This window comes from Oncorhynchus mykiss, chromosome Y (genome assembly GCF_013265735.2).
Source record: "Oncorhynchus mykiss isolate Arlee chromosome Y, USDA_OmykA_1.1, whole genome shotgun sequence".
Lineage (NCBI taxonomy): Eukaryota > Metazoa > Chordata > Actinopteri > Salmoniformes > Salmonidae > Oncorhynchus > Oncorhynchus mykiss.
The window spans coordinates 47,175,950-47,193,191 of record NC_048593.1 but is presented as its reverse complement, the minus strand read 5'-3'; the positions used below and the strand labels follow the sequence as shown (position 1 = coordinate 47,193,191).

The 17,242-nt window shown below is 46.5% G+C and overlaps 2 protein-coding genes across 8 annotated transcripts in view; one reads left to right on the top strand and one right to left on the bottom strand.

Moving 5' to 3' along the window:
• The window catches only part of birc2 (baculoviral IAP repeat containing 2), a 36,646-nt gene extending 31,003 nt beyond the window's left edge, over positions 1 to 5,643 (top strand). For all 7 annotated transcript variants that reach the window (XM_036968048.1, XM_036968053.1, XM_036968047.1 and 4 more), the window contains 3 exons: positions 562 to 714; positions 1,976 to 2,017; positions 5,371 to 5,643. In XM_036968048.1, the coding sequence (XP_036823943.1) occupies positions 562 to 714; positions 1,976 to 2,017; positions 5,371 to 5,564 (389 nt within the window). In that variant the 3' untranslated portion in view covers positions 5,565 to 5,643. The remainder of the gene's footprint in view (positions 1 to 561; positions 715 to 1,975; positions 2,018 to 5,370) is intronic.
• Positions 5,644 to 6,570: 927 nt separating this feature from the next.
• The window catches only part of polq (polymerase (DNA directed), theta), an 81,209-nt gene continuing 70,537 nt past the window's right edge, over positions 6,571 to 17,242 (bottom strand). Inside the window, exons 29-35 of the mRNA XM_036967736.1 lie at positions 15,805 to 15,887; positions 15,538 to 15,639; positions 15,217 to 15,328; positions 14,158 to 14,279; positions 12,057 to 12,186; positions 7,561 to 7,667; positions 6,571 to 7,090 (exon numbers count right to left, since the gene is read on the bottom strand). Coding sequence (XP_036823631.1) covers positions 6,977 to 7,090; positions 7,561 to 7,667; positions 12,057 to 12,186; positions 14,158 to 14,279; positions 15,217 to 15,328; positions 15,538 to 15,639; positions 15,805 to 15,887 — 770 coding nt within the window. The 3' untranslated portion in view covers positions 6,571 to 6,976. The remainder of the gene's footprint in view (positions 7,091 to 7,560; positions 7,668 to 12,056; positions 12,187 to 14,157; positions 14,280 to 15,216; positions 15,329 to 15,537; positions 15,640 to 15,804; positions 15,888 to 17,242) is intronic.

Below are 17,242 nucleotides of genomic sequence, written 5' to 3'. Positions count from 1 at the left end.
ATGAATATTATATTATTATTTATGTTGTGAAGAGTGTTGAGTCTGTCTTGGACCTCCTCCGAGAGCAGAATGTCATCAGTACGTCTATACTACTAATATATTACTACAGTACTAATGAATATTATATTATTTATGTTGTGAAGAGTGTTGAGTCTGTCTTGACGTTCTGTTCCCTGAGGAGGTTCATCAGTATGTTACTAATACATGGTATATACTACAAGCTGCTACTACTACAATATTAATGTTTAGTCGGTCCTGGAGCGCCCATCAGTATATCATTACAAATATGCTACTACTATAGTACTATATTGGTGTTATGATACCTCTACAGCAGGTGAAGAGAACAGTGGTCTCCAGGGCCAGTCCTCCCAGCAGCCGACCTCTAACCCCCTGACCTCCTAGGTGGAGAGGAATACAGTGGTCTACAGGGCCAGCAGCCGACCTCTAACCCCCTGTCTCTTCAGGTGGAGAGGAATACAGTGGTCTACAGGGCCAGTCCTCTCAGCAGCAGACAGCCAGACTGATAGACTTGGTGCTGACCTCTGACCCCTGTTTCTTCAGGTGGAGAGGAATACAGTGGTCTACAGGGCCAGTCCTCTCAGCAGCAGACAGCCAAACTGATAGACTTGGTCTTGACTAAAGGGAACGCAGCAGCTGAGGTCTTCAGGAACTGGATCCAGAAGAACGATGTCTACCTGCTCAGAGACCTTATGGGTAAACCTTACTTCTGACCTTTCAACTCTTACCTCACACCCTAACTTCTTTTCCCCTTACCCTAACCTGCTAGACTTGACCTTGAACATCCCTCACTGTGGCTCGCCCTAGTCCCCTAACTCATAGTCCCTTTACTTCCTAGCTCTATTCTGCTCCTAATCCTCAATTTCCTAAGACCCCTAGCTCCCTAAGCCCTAGTTTCCTAATGCCTAGCTCCCTAACCCCTAGTCCCTTCTGCTCTCAACCCCTAGTTTTGGAATCCTCAGCTCCTTAACCCCTAGTGTTGGAATCCTCAGCTCCTTAACCCCTAGTTTTGGAATCCTCAGCTCCTTAACCCCTTGTCATGGGGTGTGCAGCTCCAGGTTTGGGAAGGATGGTGGGATGTGTTGTATCGTTCTGAGCTTGTCTGTGGGAATGATTGGTGGGTAGATCAGGGGTCAGGCACACAACTGATCTAGGTCAGCCTACTAAACCATCAGATTGACCCATCCTTGTATATAAAGTTTATTTTACAGCTCAGGGCTATGCTGAGCCTGAGTTATAAAGTATCATCTAGTTAGTCCCACTTCACTCAGTTCAGTCTAGTTAGTCCCACTTCACCCAGCTCAGTTCAGTTAGACCCACTTCACTCAGTTAGTCCCACTTCACTCAGTTCAGGTAGTCCCACTTCACCCAGCTCAGTTCAGTCTAGTTAGTCCCACTTCACCCAGCTCAGTTCAGTTAGTCCCACTTCACCCAGTTCAGTCTAGTTAGTCCCACTTCACCCAGCTCAGTTCAGTTAGTCCCACTTCACCCAGCTCAGTTCAGTTAGTCCCACTTCACCCAGCTCAGCTCAGTTAGTCCCACTTCACCCAGCTCAGTTCAGTTAGTCCCACTTCACCCAGCTCAGTTCAGTTAGTCCCACTTCACCCAGCTCAGTTCAGTTAGTCCCACTTCACCCAGCTCAGTTCAGTTAGTCCCACTTCACCCAGTTCAGTCTAGTTAGTCCCACTTCACCCAGCTCAGTTCAGTTAGTCCCACTTCACCCAGCTCAGTTCAGTTAGTCCCACTTCACCCAGCTCAGTTCAGTTAGTCCCACTTCACCCAGCTCAGTTCAGTTAGTCCCACTTCACCCAGCTCAGCTCAGTTAGTCCCACTTCACCCAGCTCAGCTCAGTTAGTCCCACTTCACCCAGCTCAGCTCAGTTAGTCCCACTTCACCCAGCTCAGTTCAGTTTAATTTCAAATTTATGTTTAATTCTTGTTCTCATTGACCCTTTCAGCCCAGGCAAATGAAGCCTCATCACCAAGTCAAGATCTGTCAGGTAGATATATATACACACACACACACACTGCCTGGCTATAGACACACACACTGCCTGGCTATAGACACACACACACACACTGCCTGGCTATAGACACACACACACCCTGGCTATAGACACACACACACACACACTGCCTGGCTATAGACACACACACACACTGCCTGGCTATAGACACACACACACACACTGCCTGGCTATAGACACACACACACACACTGCCTGGCTATAGACACACACACACTGCCTGGCTATAGACACACACACACACACTGCCTGGCTATAGACACACACACACACACACTGCCTGGCTATAGACACACACACACACACACTGCCTGGCTATAGACACACACACACACTGCCTGGCTATAGACACACACACTGCCTGGCTATAGACACACACACACACACACTGCCTGGCTATAGACACACACACACACTGCCTGGCTATAGACACACACACACACACTGCCTGGCTATAGACACACACACACACTGCCTGGCTATAGACACACACACACACTGCCTGGCTATAGACACACACACACACACTGCCTGGCTATAGACACACACACACACTGCCTGGCTATAGACACACACACACACACTGCCTGGCTATAGACACACACACACACACACACTGCCTGGCTATAGACACACACACACACACACTGCCTGGCTATAGACACACACACACTGCCTGGCTATAGACACACACACACACACACACACACTGCCTGGCTATAGACACACACACACACACACACACACTGCCTGGCTATAGACACACACACACACACACACACTGCCTGGCTATAGACACACACACACACACACACACACACTGCCTGGCTATAGACACACACACACACTGCCTGGCTATAGACACACACACACACTGCCTGGCTGTAGACACACACACACTGCCTGGCTATAGACACACACACACTGCCTGGCTATAGACACACACACGCACACACACACTGCCTGGCTATAGACACACACACGCACACACACACAGCCTGGCTATAGACACACACACACACACATCCTGGCTATAGACACACACACACACACTGCCTGGCTATAGACACACACACACACTGCCTGGCTATAGACACACACACACACACTGCCTGGCTATAGACACACACACACACACTGCCTGGCTATAGACACACACACACACACTGCCTGGCTATAGACACACACACACACACTGCCTGGCTATAGACACACACACACACACTGCCTGGCTATAGACACACACACACACACTGCCTGGCTATAGACACACACACACACACACTGCCTGGCTATAGACACACACACACACACACACACACTGCCTGGCTATAGACACACACACACACACACTGCCTGGCTATAGACACACACACACACACTGCCTGGCTGTAGACACACACACACACACTGCCTGGCTATAGACACACACACGCACACACACACACACACACACTGCCTGGCTATAGCCACACACACACATCTCTACATACAGGGCTTTTTTCTGCTTGTAGCTTTGGCTTAGAGACCTGCTGGCCTGTGGAATGAGGCCTTGGAACTGGGATGGATGGGCGGGGTCAGAAGTGTCATCCTATGGGAGGGGTTTAATCTCCTGAGAGCTGCTATTGGCTGTCAGCAGTGATTGAGTGGGTGGTTCTGAGGCCTCATTGCCTCGCTCTACCCTGCACTAGTAAGAGAGCGGTGTGTACGTTACCATGTGTCAGTCGGTGTTTGTGTGGATTTGTCTCTGTCTGTTTGTATGCTCATCACACGCTACATGTCAGACAGCACTGGCCCGATTTTTGATGAAACAAGGGTGAGAGATGCGTTTGCCATAGAGATCTGTCATTTAGAAAATTACACTGATTTGCCAGATGGTGGCGCTATAACCATCAGTTGAAAACGCTAACTTTGAAAGGTGACGCCCCTAACCCCGTTTGATCCAAAGTCGTGAAATTCAGCACATAGGGTCCACCAAGAAGGATTCAACGGCATTTAGAATGACAACACGTCTCTCAACGCAATACTTCCCAGACTAGTACCTAAAACGACATGGCTTTTATTGACCAATATGTATTCACGTGGGCTGGCATATAAATCAGTCAACGATATTCGTATTGTAACAAAATTTGGTACACATGCTTACCCCATAATGACGAAGCAAAAACTGACGGCCCTTAGGGGAGCCCTGCATCTCTGATGGCCCCAAGGGGAGCCCTGCATCTCTGACGGCCCCAAGGGGAGCGCTGCATCTCTGACGGCCCCAAGGGGAGCGCTGCATCTCTGACGGCCCCAAGGGGAGCGCTGCATCACTGACGGCCCCAAGGGGAGCGCTGCATCACTGACGGCCCCAAGGGGAGCCCTGCATCACTGACGGCCCCAAGGGGAGCCCTGCATCACTGACGGCCCCAAGGGGAGCCCTGCATCACTGACGGCCCCAAGGGGAGCCCTGCATCACTGACGGCCCCAAGGGGAGCCCTGCATCACTGACGGCCCCTAGGGGAGCCCTGCATCACTGACGGCCCCAAGGGGAGCCCTGCATCACTGACGGCCCCAAGGGGAGCACAGCATCACTGACGGCCCCAAGGGGAGCCCTGCATCACTGACGGCCCCAAGGGGAGTGCTGACGGCCCCAAGGGGAGCCCTGCATCTCTGACGGCCCCTAGGGGAGCCCAGCATCACTGACGGCCCCAAGGGGAGCCCTGCATCTCTGACGGCCCCAAGGGGAGCCCTGCATCACTGACGGCCCCAAGGGGAGCCCTGCATCACTGACGGCCCCAAGGGGAGCGCTGCATCACTGACGGCCCCTAGGGGAGCCCTGCATCACTGACGGCCCCAAGGGGAGCCCTGCATCACTGACGGCCCCAAGGGGAGCGCTGCATCACTGACGGCCCCAAGGGGAGCCCTGCATCACTGACGGCCCCAAGGGGAGCCCTGCATCACTGACGGCCCAAGGGGAGCCCTGCATCTCTGACGGCCCCAAGGGGAGCCCTGCATCTCTGACGGCCCCAAGGGGAGCACAGCATCACTGACGGCCCCAAGGGGAGCGCAGCATCATTCAAATCCCCAAGCCAGCAAGGTGGAAAACTCTGCCGTTTTGCCTTTGAGCAAGGCAGTTAGCCTATAACAACTGTTCCCTGGGCGCCGATGACGTTGATTATGGCCCCCTGCACCTCTGATTCAGGAAGACACATTTCAGTTGAACTGCTGAGGCATCCTCTTTCCCTTCCTGTTTACTGTTGTTTTTCACTTTGCATCTCTATTCTTCCCACTCCATCTCCCTTCCCCCACTCTCCTCCTCTTCCTCCCCCCCTCCTCCCCTCCAGACCTGCCGATGGAGGAGCAGCTACGGCGCCTGCAGGAGGAGCGGACCTGTAAGGTGTGTATGGACAAGGAGGTGAACATTGTCTTCATCCCGTGTGGTCACCTGGTGGTCTGTAAGGAGTGTGCTCCCTCTCTGAGGAAATGTCCCATATGCAGAGGACTGGTCAAGGGCACCGTCCGAACCTTCCTCTCCTAGAAGACGAACCAGGCTTGATGTTAGGCGCTGGTAGATCTGTACCATTTGTGAAATAAAATAAATATAAATCAAGTAATTAGAAGCATTTTCTGAGTTTCATTCTGACATTCTCAGTCAGGATAACAGCCCACTGTAGAAACCAAACCAACCAAGAATCATAACTTACAATTTCACAGAATATCAGGAATATTGGTTTATCTCTACTGTAACCACACCATGTTCTATCAATAGTGGACAGTAACCACACCATGTTATATCAGTATTATTTATAGTGGACAGTAACCACACCATATCAGTATTATTTATAGTGGACAGTAACCACACCCTGTTATATCAGTATTACTGGGATGAAAACATCACATTTCCCCTTCATCTCAGCAGGTTGATGTGGACCCACTAAAGTCCTCGTTACATTCAGTACGCTGGTTAAAAAATATGTTCAAGACACAAACATTAAACAAAGTCACACACTGTGGAACTCCTTGAGATATTCATAAATACTGTGCCTCTGCTCTGTCACCAACAGGTCCCAATAACACCTCCTTCCTCTTGAAGGGGAGATCATTGGGACATTGTTCAGGCCCGTTGGGAGGAAGGGGAGATCATTGGGACGTTGTTCAGGCCCGTTGGGAGGAAGGGGAGATAATTGGGAGGAAGGGGAGATCATTGGGACGAAGGGGAGATCATTGGGACATTGTTCAGGCCCGTTGGGAGGAAGGGGAGATAATTGGGAGGAAGGGGAGATCATTGGGACATTGTTCAGGCCCGTTGGGAGGAAGGGGAGATAATTGGGAGGAAGGGGAGATCATTGGGACATTGTTCAGATCCTTTGGGAGGAAGGGGAGATCATTGGGACGTTGTTCAGGTCTTTTGGGAGGAAGGGGAGATCATTGGGACGTTGTTCAGATCCTTTGGGAGGAAGAGAAGATCATTGGGACGTTGTTCAGATCCTTTGGGAGGAAGGGGAGATCATTGGGACGAAGGGGTGATCATTGGGAGGAAGGGAAGATCATTGGGACGTTGTTCAGGTCCATTGGGAGGAAGGGGAGATCATTGGGACGTTGTTCAGATCCTTTGGGAGGAAGGGGAGATCATTGGGACGTTGTTCAGATCCTTTGGGAGGAAGGGGAGATCATTGGGAGGAAGGGGAGATCATTGGGACGTTGTTCAGATCCTTTGGGAGGAAGGGGAGATCATTGGGACGTTGTTCAGATCCTTTGGGAGGAAGGGGAGATCATTGGGACGAAGGGGAGATCATTGGGACATTGTTCAGGCCCGTTGGGAGGAAGGGGAGATAATTGGGAGGAAGGGGAGATCATTGGGACGTTGTTCAGGTCCTTTGGGAGGAAGGGGAGATCATTGGGACGTTGTTCAGATCCATTGGGAGGAAGGGGAGATCATTGGGACGTTGTTCAGATGTCCAGGTCCTGCAGGTTCCCCCAGCTGGGTCCCACCTTGACCTTGGCTTTCAGCTTAACATAGAGCTTCACAGCACTCTCCATCTCTCTTTTCACTATTTGAGCCACCTAGACAGAAAGACGGTACAAACATAGAAATATAATTTACCAGACCTCCCCATTGAAGGAACATTTTATTACCCACATCACTTAACTTCCTGCCTAGCAACAAAGATGTAATGTTTAGAGGGAAGGAGGGGGGTTTATATACTGGTGCTGGTGGGAGCATGTCTGGCCCATTGGGTGAATACACTTGGTTTGAGCTTGTCCTAGTTGTCCGGTAGTTTTTACTGTTTGTTTAGAACCTAACACTGTATGAGGTCAGGGGTTAAAGGTCAGCGTGTTACCTGTATGAGGTCAAGGGTTGAAGGTCAGGGTTTGAGGTCAGATTGTTACCTGTATGAGGTCAGGGGTTAAAGGTCAGATTGTTACCTGTATGAGGTCAGGGGTTAAAGGTCAGAGTGTTACCTGTAGAGGTCAAGGGTTAAAGGTCAGAGTGTTACCTGTATGAGGTCAGGGGTTAAAGGTCAGAGTGTTACCTGTATGAGGTCCTCCTCTGCGGTCTCATAGATGAGTTCATCATGAAGCTGCAGGATGAAAAACGCCCCACGATGACGTTTAACAGCCCTGCCATGACCACGGTTCTCTATAATACATAATGTATACATCAATATGTACCCCTCACTACCATGACTCTCTATAATATATACATCAATATGTACCCCTCACTACCATGACTCTCTATAATATATACATCAATATGTACCCCTCACTACCATGACTCTCTATAATATATACATCAATATGTACCCCTCACTACCATGACTCTCTATAATATATACATCAATATGTACCCCTCACTACCATGACTCTCTATAATATATACATTAATATGTACCCCTCACTACCATGACTCTCTATAATATATACATCAATATGTACCCCTCACTACCATGACTCTCTATAATATATACATCAATATGTACCCCTCACTACCATGACTCTCTATAATATATACATCAATATGTACCCCTCACTACCATGACTCTCTATAATATATACATTAATATGTACCCCTCACTACCATGACTCTCTATAATATATACATCAATATGTACCCCTCACTACCATGACTCTCTATAATATATACATCAATATGTACCCCTCACTACCATGACTCTCTATAATATATACATCAATATGTACCCCTCACTACCATGACTCTCTATAATATATACATTAATATGTACCCCTCACTACCATGACTCTCTATAATATATACATCAATATGTACCCCTCACTACCATGACTCTCTATAATATATACATCAATATGTACCCCTCACTACCATGACTCTCTATAATATATACATTAATATGTACCCCTCACTACCATGACTCTCTATAATATATACATCAATATGTACCCCTCACTACCACGACTCTCTATAATATATACATTAATATGTACCCCTCACTACCACGACTCTCTATAATATATACATCAATATGTACCCCTCACTACCACGACTCTCTATAATATATACATCAATATGTACCCCTCACTACCACGACTCTCTATAATATATACATTAATATGTACCCCTCACTACCATGACTCTCTATAATATATACATCAATATGTACCCCTCACTACCATGACTCTCTATAATATATACATCAATATGTACCCCTCACTACCATGACTCTCTATAATATATACATCAATATGTACCCCTCACTACCATGACTCTCTATAATATATACATCAATATGTACCCCTCACTACCATGACTCTCTATAATATATACATCAATATGTACCCCTCACTACCATGACTCTCTATAATATATACATTAATATGTACCCCTCACTACCATGACTCTCTATAATATATACATCAATATGTACCCCTCACTACCATGACTCTCTATAATATATACATTAATATGTACCCCTCACTACCATGACTCTCTATAATATATACATCAATATGTACCCCTCACTACCATGACTCTCTATAATATATACATCAATATGTACCCCTCACTACCATGACTCTCTATAATATATACATCAATATGTACCCCTCACTACCATGACTCTCTATAATATATACATCAATATGTACCCCTCACTACCATGACTCTCTATAATATATACATCAATATGTACCCCTCACTACCATGACTCTCTATAATATATACATCAATATGTACCCCTCACTACCATGACTCTCTATAATATATACATCAATATGTACCCCTCACTACCATGACTCTCCATAATATATACATCAATATGTACCCCTCACTACCATGACTCTCCATAATATATACATCAATATGTACCCCTCACTACCATGACTCTCTATAATATATACATCAATATGTACCCCTCACTACCATGACTCTCTATAATATATACATCAATATGTACCCCTCACTACCATGACTCTCTATAATATATGATATATACATCAATATGTACCCCTCACTACCATGACTCTCTATAATATATACATCAATATGTACCCCTCACTACCATGACTCTCTATAATATATACATCAATATGTACCCCTCACTACCATGACTCTCTATAATATATGATATATACATCAATATGTACCCCTCACTACCATGACTCTCCATAATATATACATCAATATGTACCCCTCACTACCATGACTCTCTATAATATATACATCAATATGTACCCCTCACTACCATGACTCTCTATAATATATGATATATACATCAATATGTACCCCTCACTACCATGACTCTCTATAATATATACATCAATATGTACCCCTCACTACCATGACTCTCTATAATAAATACATCAATATGTACCCCTCACTACCATGACTCTCTATAATATATACATTAATATGTACCCCTCACTACCATGACTCTCTATAATATATACATTAATATGTACCCCTCACTACCATGACTCTCCATAATATATACATCAATATGTACCCCTCACTACCACGACTCTCTATAATATATACATTAATATGTACCCCTCACTACCACGACTCTCTATAATATATACATTAATATGTACCCCTCACTACCACGACTCTCTATAATATATACATCAATATGTACCCCTCACTACCACGACTCTCTATAATATATACATCAATATGTACCCCTCACTACCATGACTCTCTATAATATATACATCAATATGTACCCCTCACTACCATGACTCTCTATAATATATACATTAATATGTACCCCTCACTACCATGACTCTCTATAATATATACATCAATATGTACCCCTCACTACCACGACTCTCTATAATATATACATCAATATGTACCCCTCACTACCATGACTCTCTATAATATATACATTAATATGTACCCCTCACTACCATGACTCTCTATAATATATACATCAATATGTACCCCTCACTACCACGACTCTCTATAATATATACATTAATATGTACCCCTCACTACCACGACTCTCTATAATATATACATCAATATGTACCCCTCACTACCACGACTCTCTATAATATATACATCAATATGTACCCCTCACTACCATGACTCTCTATAATATATACATCAATATGTACCCCTCACTACCATGACTCTCTATAATATATACATTAATATGTACCCCTCACTACCATGACTCTCTATAATATATAATGTATACATCAATATGTACCATATGTCAATATGGTACAGCAGAGCTCAGTGTTTTCACTATGATACACAGAGGCTGTGGTACAGCAGAGCTCAGTGTTTTCACTATGATACCCAGAGCTCAGTGTTTTCACTATGATACCCAGAGCTCAGTGTTTTCACTATGATACCCAGAGGCTGTGGTACAGCACAGCTCAGTGTTTTCACTTTGACACCCAGAGCTCAGTGTTTTCACTATGATACCCAGAGGCTGTGGTACAGCAGAGCTCAGTGTTTTCACTACGATACCCAGAGGCTGTGGTACAGCACAGCTCAGTGTTTTCACTATGACACCCAGAGCTCAGTGTTTTCACTATGATACCCAGAGGCTGTGGTACAGCAGAGCTCAGTGTTTTCACTATGATACCCAGAGGCTGTGGTACAGCAGAGCTCAGTGTTTTCACTATGACACCCAGAGCTCAGTGTTTTCACTATGACACCCAGAGGCTGTGGTACAGTAATCATTGCAACAATTATCTGGGCCATTTTCTTATAGTCGCACTGGTGCTCCCAAATGAAGATTCCACATCGCACAGCAAACTTTTCAGGTTTGTGTGTGAGAGAGGGGCAGCAGGGTAGGTGTTACCTGTGTGTTGGTGTGAGAGAGGAGCAGCAGGGTAGGTGTTACTTGTGTGTTGGTGTGAGAGAGGGGCAGCAGGGTAGGTGTTACCTGTGTGTTGGTGTGAGAGAGGGGCAGCAGGGTAGGTGTTACCTGTGTGTTGGTGTGAGAGAGGAGCAGCAGGGTAGGTGTTACTTGTGTGTTGGTGTGAGAGAGGGGCAGCAGGGTAGGTGTTACCTGTGTGTTGGTGTGAGAGAGGGGCAGCAGGGTAGGTGTTACCTGTGTGTGTGTGTTGGTGTGTGTGTTACCTGTGTGTGTGTGTGTAGTTGTGTGTGTTACCTGTGTGTGTGTGTTGGTGTGAGAGAGAGGCAGCAGGGTAGGTGTGTGTGTTACCTGTGTGTGTGTGTATGTGTGTTGGTGTGAGAGAGGGGCAGCAGGGTAGGTGTGTGTGTGTGTGTGTTACCAATGTGTGTGTTGGTGTGAGAGAGGGGCAGCAGGGTAGGTGTTACCTGTGTGTTGGTGTGAGAGAGGAGCAGCAGGGTAGGTGTTACCTGTGTGTTGGTGTGAGAGAGGAGCAGCAGGGTAGGTGTTACCTGTGTGTTGCTGTGAGAGAGGAGCAGCAGGGTAGGTGTTACCTGTGTGTTGGTGTGAGAGAGGAGCAGCAGGGTAGGTGTTACCTGTGTGTTGGTGTGAGAGAGGGGCAGCAGGGTAGGTGTTACCTGTGTGTTGGTGTGAGAGAGGAGCAGCAGGGTAGGTGTTACCTGTGTGTTGGTGTGAGAGAGGAGCAGCAGGGTAGGTGTCTCTAAGACATTGCTGAATGTTGACGGTAGCCAGTTTAACGATGTCAGCGGCTGACCCCTGGACTGTCGTGTTAACAGCTTGACGCTCCGCCTGAAGAGGATTCACACACACAGCTAGTTGGAGGCAGAAATGTACACACACTCAGGATGGAGTCATTAAAACTTGTTTTTCAACCATTCCACAAATGTCTTGTTAAGAAACTATAGTTTTGGCAAGTCGGTTGAGACATCTACTTTGTCCATGACACAAGTCATTTTTCCAACAATTGCTAAAAGACAGATTATTTCACTTATAATTCACTCTATAACAATTCCAGTGGGTCAGAAGTTTACATACACTAAGCTGACTGTGCCTTTAAACAGCTTGGAAAATTCCAGAAAATTATGTCATGGCTTTAGAAGCTTCTGATAGGCTAATTGACATCATTTGAGTCAATTGGAGGTGAACCTGAAGATGTATTTCAAGGCCTACCTTCAAACTCAGTGCCTCTTCGCTTGGCATCATGGGAAAATCCAAAGAAATCAGCCAAGACCTCAGAAAAAAAAATGTGTAGACCTTCACAAGTCTGGATCATCCTTGGGTGTAGTTTCCAAACGCCTGAAGGTACCAAGTTAATCTGTACAAACAATAGTACGCAAGTATAAACACCATGGGATCATGCAGCCGTCATACCGATCAAGAAGGAGTCTTCTGTCTCCTAGAGATGAACGTACTTTGGTGCGAAAAGTGCAAATCAATCCCAGAACAACAGCAAAGGACCTTGTAAAGATGCACAAAAGTATCTATATCCACAGTAAAACAAGTCCTATATCAACATAACCTGAAAGGCCACTCAGCATGGAAGAAGCCACTGCTCCAAAACCGCCATAAAAAAGCCAGACTACGGTTTGCAACTGCACATGGGGACAAAGATTGTACTTTTTGGAGAAATGTCCTCTGGTCTGATGAAACAAAAATAGAACTGTTTGGCCATAATGACCATCGTTATGTTTTGGAAGAAAAAGGGGGAGGCTTGCAAGCCGAAGAACACCATCCCAACCGTGAAGCACGGGGGGGGCAGCATCATGTTGTGGGGGTGCTTTGCTGCAGGAGGGACTGGTGCACTTCACAAAATAGATGGCATCATGAGGACGGAAAAGTATGTGGATATATTGAAGCAACATCTCAAGACATCAGTCAGGAAGTTAAAGCTTGGTCACAAATGGGTCTTCCAAATGGACAATGACGCCAAGCATACTTCCAAAGTTGTGGCAAAATGGCTTAAGGACAACAAAGTCAAGGTATTGGAGTGGCCATCACAAAGCCCTGACCTCAATCCTATAGAACATTTGTGGGCAGAACTGAAAAAGAATGTGCGAGCAAGGAGGCCTACAAACCTGACTCAGTTACACCAGCTCTGTCAGGAGGAATGGGCCAAAATTCACCCAACTTGTCGTGGAAGGCTACCCGAAACGTTTGACCCCAAGTTAAACAACTTAAAGGCAATGCTACCAAATACTATTTGAGTGTACGTAAACTTCTGATCCACCGGGAATGTGATGAAAGAAATAAAAGCTGAAATCAATCATTCTCTCTGACATTTCACATTCTTAAAATAAAGTGGTGATCCTAACTGACCTAAGACAGGGAATTTTTACCAAGATTAAATGTCAGCTACCTGTTTCCTGGTGTGTGATGTTAGCTACCTGTTTCCTGGTGTGTGATGTTAGCTACCTGTTTCCTGGTGTTGGTGTGTGATGTTAGCTACCTGTTTCCTGGTGTGTGATGTTAGCTACCTGTTTCCTGGTGTGTGATGTTAGCTACCTGTTTCCTGGTGTGTGATGTTAGCTACCTGTTTCCTGGTGTGTGATGTTAGCTACCTGTTTCCTGGTGTGTGATGTTAGCTACCTGTTTCCTGGTGTTGGTGTGTGATGTTAGCTACCTGTTTCCTGGTGTGTGATGTTAGCTACCTGTTTCCTGGTGTGTGATGTTAGCTACCTGTTTCCTGGTGTGTGATGTTAGCTACCTGTTTCCTGGTGTGTGATGTTAGCTACCTGTTTCCTGGTGTGTGATGTTAGCTACCTGTTTCCTGGTGTAGCCGTTGCTGTTGATGTTAGGTAGGTATCTCCTCCTCCCCAGTAGAGTCTGGACAAAACCCTTCTTCACACAGCTACGCACTGTCTCCTTCAGGAACCTGTGGATACCTGGACAGACACACAGTAAATCACACACACAGCTACGCACTGTCTCCTTCAGGAACCTGTGGATACCTGGACAGACACACAGTAAATCACACACACAGCTACGCACTGTCTCCTTCAGGAACCTGTGGATACCTGGACAGACACACAGTAAATCACACACACAGCTACGCACTGTCTCCTTCAGGAACCTGTGGATACCTGGACAGACACACAGTAAATCACACACACAGCTACGCACTGTCTCCTTCAGGAACCTGTGGATACCTGGACAGACACACAGTAAATCACACACACAGCTACGCACTGTCTCCTTCAGGAACCTATGGATACCTGGACAGACACACAGTAAATCACACACACAGCTACGCACTGTCTCCTTCAGGAACCTATGGATACCTGGACAGACACACAGTAAATCACACACACAGCTACGCACTGTCTCCTTCAGGAACCTATGGATACCTGGACAGACACACAGTAAATCACACACACAGCTACGCACTGTCTCCTTCAGGAACCTATGGATACCTAGACAGACACACAGTAAATCACACAGCTCCATTTTCATCAAGCAGAAAAGCTAATATACATAGAAGTATGTATGTTGCTGTAGTAACACACACACACACACACACACTCTCACACACACACACACACAACCACTCTCACACACACTCTCTCTCTCTCTCTCTCACACTCTCTCTCTCACACTCTCTCTCTCACACTCTCTCTCTCTCACACTCTCTCTCTCACACTCTCTCTCTCTCACACTCTCTCTCACACTCTCTCTCTCACTCTCACACTCTCTCTCTCTCACTCACTCACTCACTCACTCACTCACTCACTCACTCACTCACTCACTCACTCACTCACTCACTCACTCACTCACTCACTCACTCACTCACTCACTCTCACCCAGCCAGATCAGTGTGTGTACCTGTGTATCGGTCCTTGAAGCTCTGGATATAGGCACCTGCATCGTCCTCCTCGATCCCCATCTGCTCCCCCAGAGATTTGGCTCCCATCCCATAGATTATACCATAACATATCTACACACACACACACACACATACACACACACACACACACACACACACACACACAATATAATGAACAAACATCAAGTTGGAAACAAATGCAGTGCGTGTTACTACCCTAGTGGGGACATCTCCCAGATGCCCACAATGGCTGCTTTGGGGTTGGGTTTAATGGAAACACATGTTAGGTCCCCACAAGGTAAAACACATGCTGTGTGTACCTGTTTAGCCTGTTGTCTCAGGGTGTCGTCTACAGTCTCCAGGTCAATGTTCTTCCACTCAGCAGCGATACAGCGGAACACATCAGCTCCTCCATTCAACACCTGACACACGTTTGGACAAGGTCAGATGAAAGTAGTGTGTGTGTCCGTGTGTGTGTGTCCCCATATGTGTGTTTCCGTGTGTGTGTGTCCGTGTGTCTGTCCGTGTGTGTGTGTGTGTCCGTGTGTGTGTGTGTGTCCGTGTGTGTGTCCGTGTGTGTGTGTGACCTGTAGCAGACGTTTGTCCTTAGAGAGGTGAGCCAACACTCTGAGCTCCAACTGGGAATAATCTGCTGCTAATACCATCCCTCCTGGAGAGAGGAGAGAGAGAGGAGAGGTAAGGAGCGATAGAGAGAGAGGGGGAGAGGTAAGGAGAGAGAGGAGAGGTAAGGAGCGATAGAGAGAGAGAGGAGAGGTAAGGAGCGATAGAGAGAGAGGGGGAGAGGTAAGGAGCGATAGAGAGAGAGAGGAGAGGTAAGGAGCGATAGAGAGAGGGGGGAGAGGTAAGGAGAGAGAGAGGGGGGATAAGGAGAGAGGGAGAGAGAGCATGGGGGTGACGGGGAGGGGAGAGGGATGGATAGACAGAGGTAGGGGCAGAGTGGGGAGAAAGAAAGAGAGAGAGAAGGGGGAGGGGAGAGCAAGAGAGAGGGAGCACGAGACAGAGGGAAGAGGGAGGAGGGAGAAAGAGAGAGGGGGGAGGGAGAAAGAGAGAGGGAGAGAGAATTTGGACAGCACGGGAGAGAGAAAAGCAATTAAGATCTGGCAGAAAATACTTGAATCAGTCATAGAGCCCATTGCCCTTTATGGTTGTGGGGTCTGGGGTCCGCTCACCAACCAAGAATTCACAAAATACGACAAACACCAAATTGAGACTCTGCAAAAAATATCCTCAGTGTACAACGTAGCACACCAAATAATGCAGAACAGAATTAGGCCAATACCCGCTAATTATCAAAATCCAGAAAAGAGCCGTTGAATTCTACGACCACCTAAAAGGAAGTGATTCCCAAACCTTCCATAACAAACATCACCTACAGAGAGATGAACCTGGAGAAGAGTCCCCTAAACAAGCTGGTCCTGGGGCTCTGTTCACAAACACAAACACACCCTACAGAGAGATGAACCTGGAGAAGAGTCCCCTAAACAAGCTGGTCCTGGGGCTCTGTTCACAAACACACCCTACAGAGAGATGAACCTGGAGAAGAGTCCCCTAAACAAGCTGGTCCTGGGGCTCTGTTCACAAACACACCCTACAGAGAGATGAACCTGGAGAAGAGTCCCCTAAACAAGCTGGTCCTGGGGCTCTGTTCACAAACACACCCTACAGAGAGATGAACCTGGAGAAGAGTCCCTTAAACAAGCTGGTCCTGGGGCTCTGTTCACAAACAGACCCTACAGAGCCCCAGGACAACAACACAATTAGACCCAATCAAATCATGAGAAAACAAAAAGATAATGACTTGACACATTGGAAAGAATTAACAAAAAAAAACAGCACACTGCCCACAAAATGAGGTGGAATCTGAGCTGCACCTCCTAACCTCCTGCCAAATATATGACCATATTAGAGAGACATATTTTCATCAGATTACACAGATCCATAAAGAGATTGATAACAAACCCAACTTGTTTTTATAAACTCTCATATCTACTGGGTGAAATACCA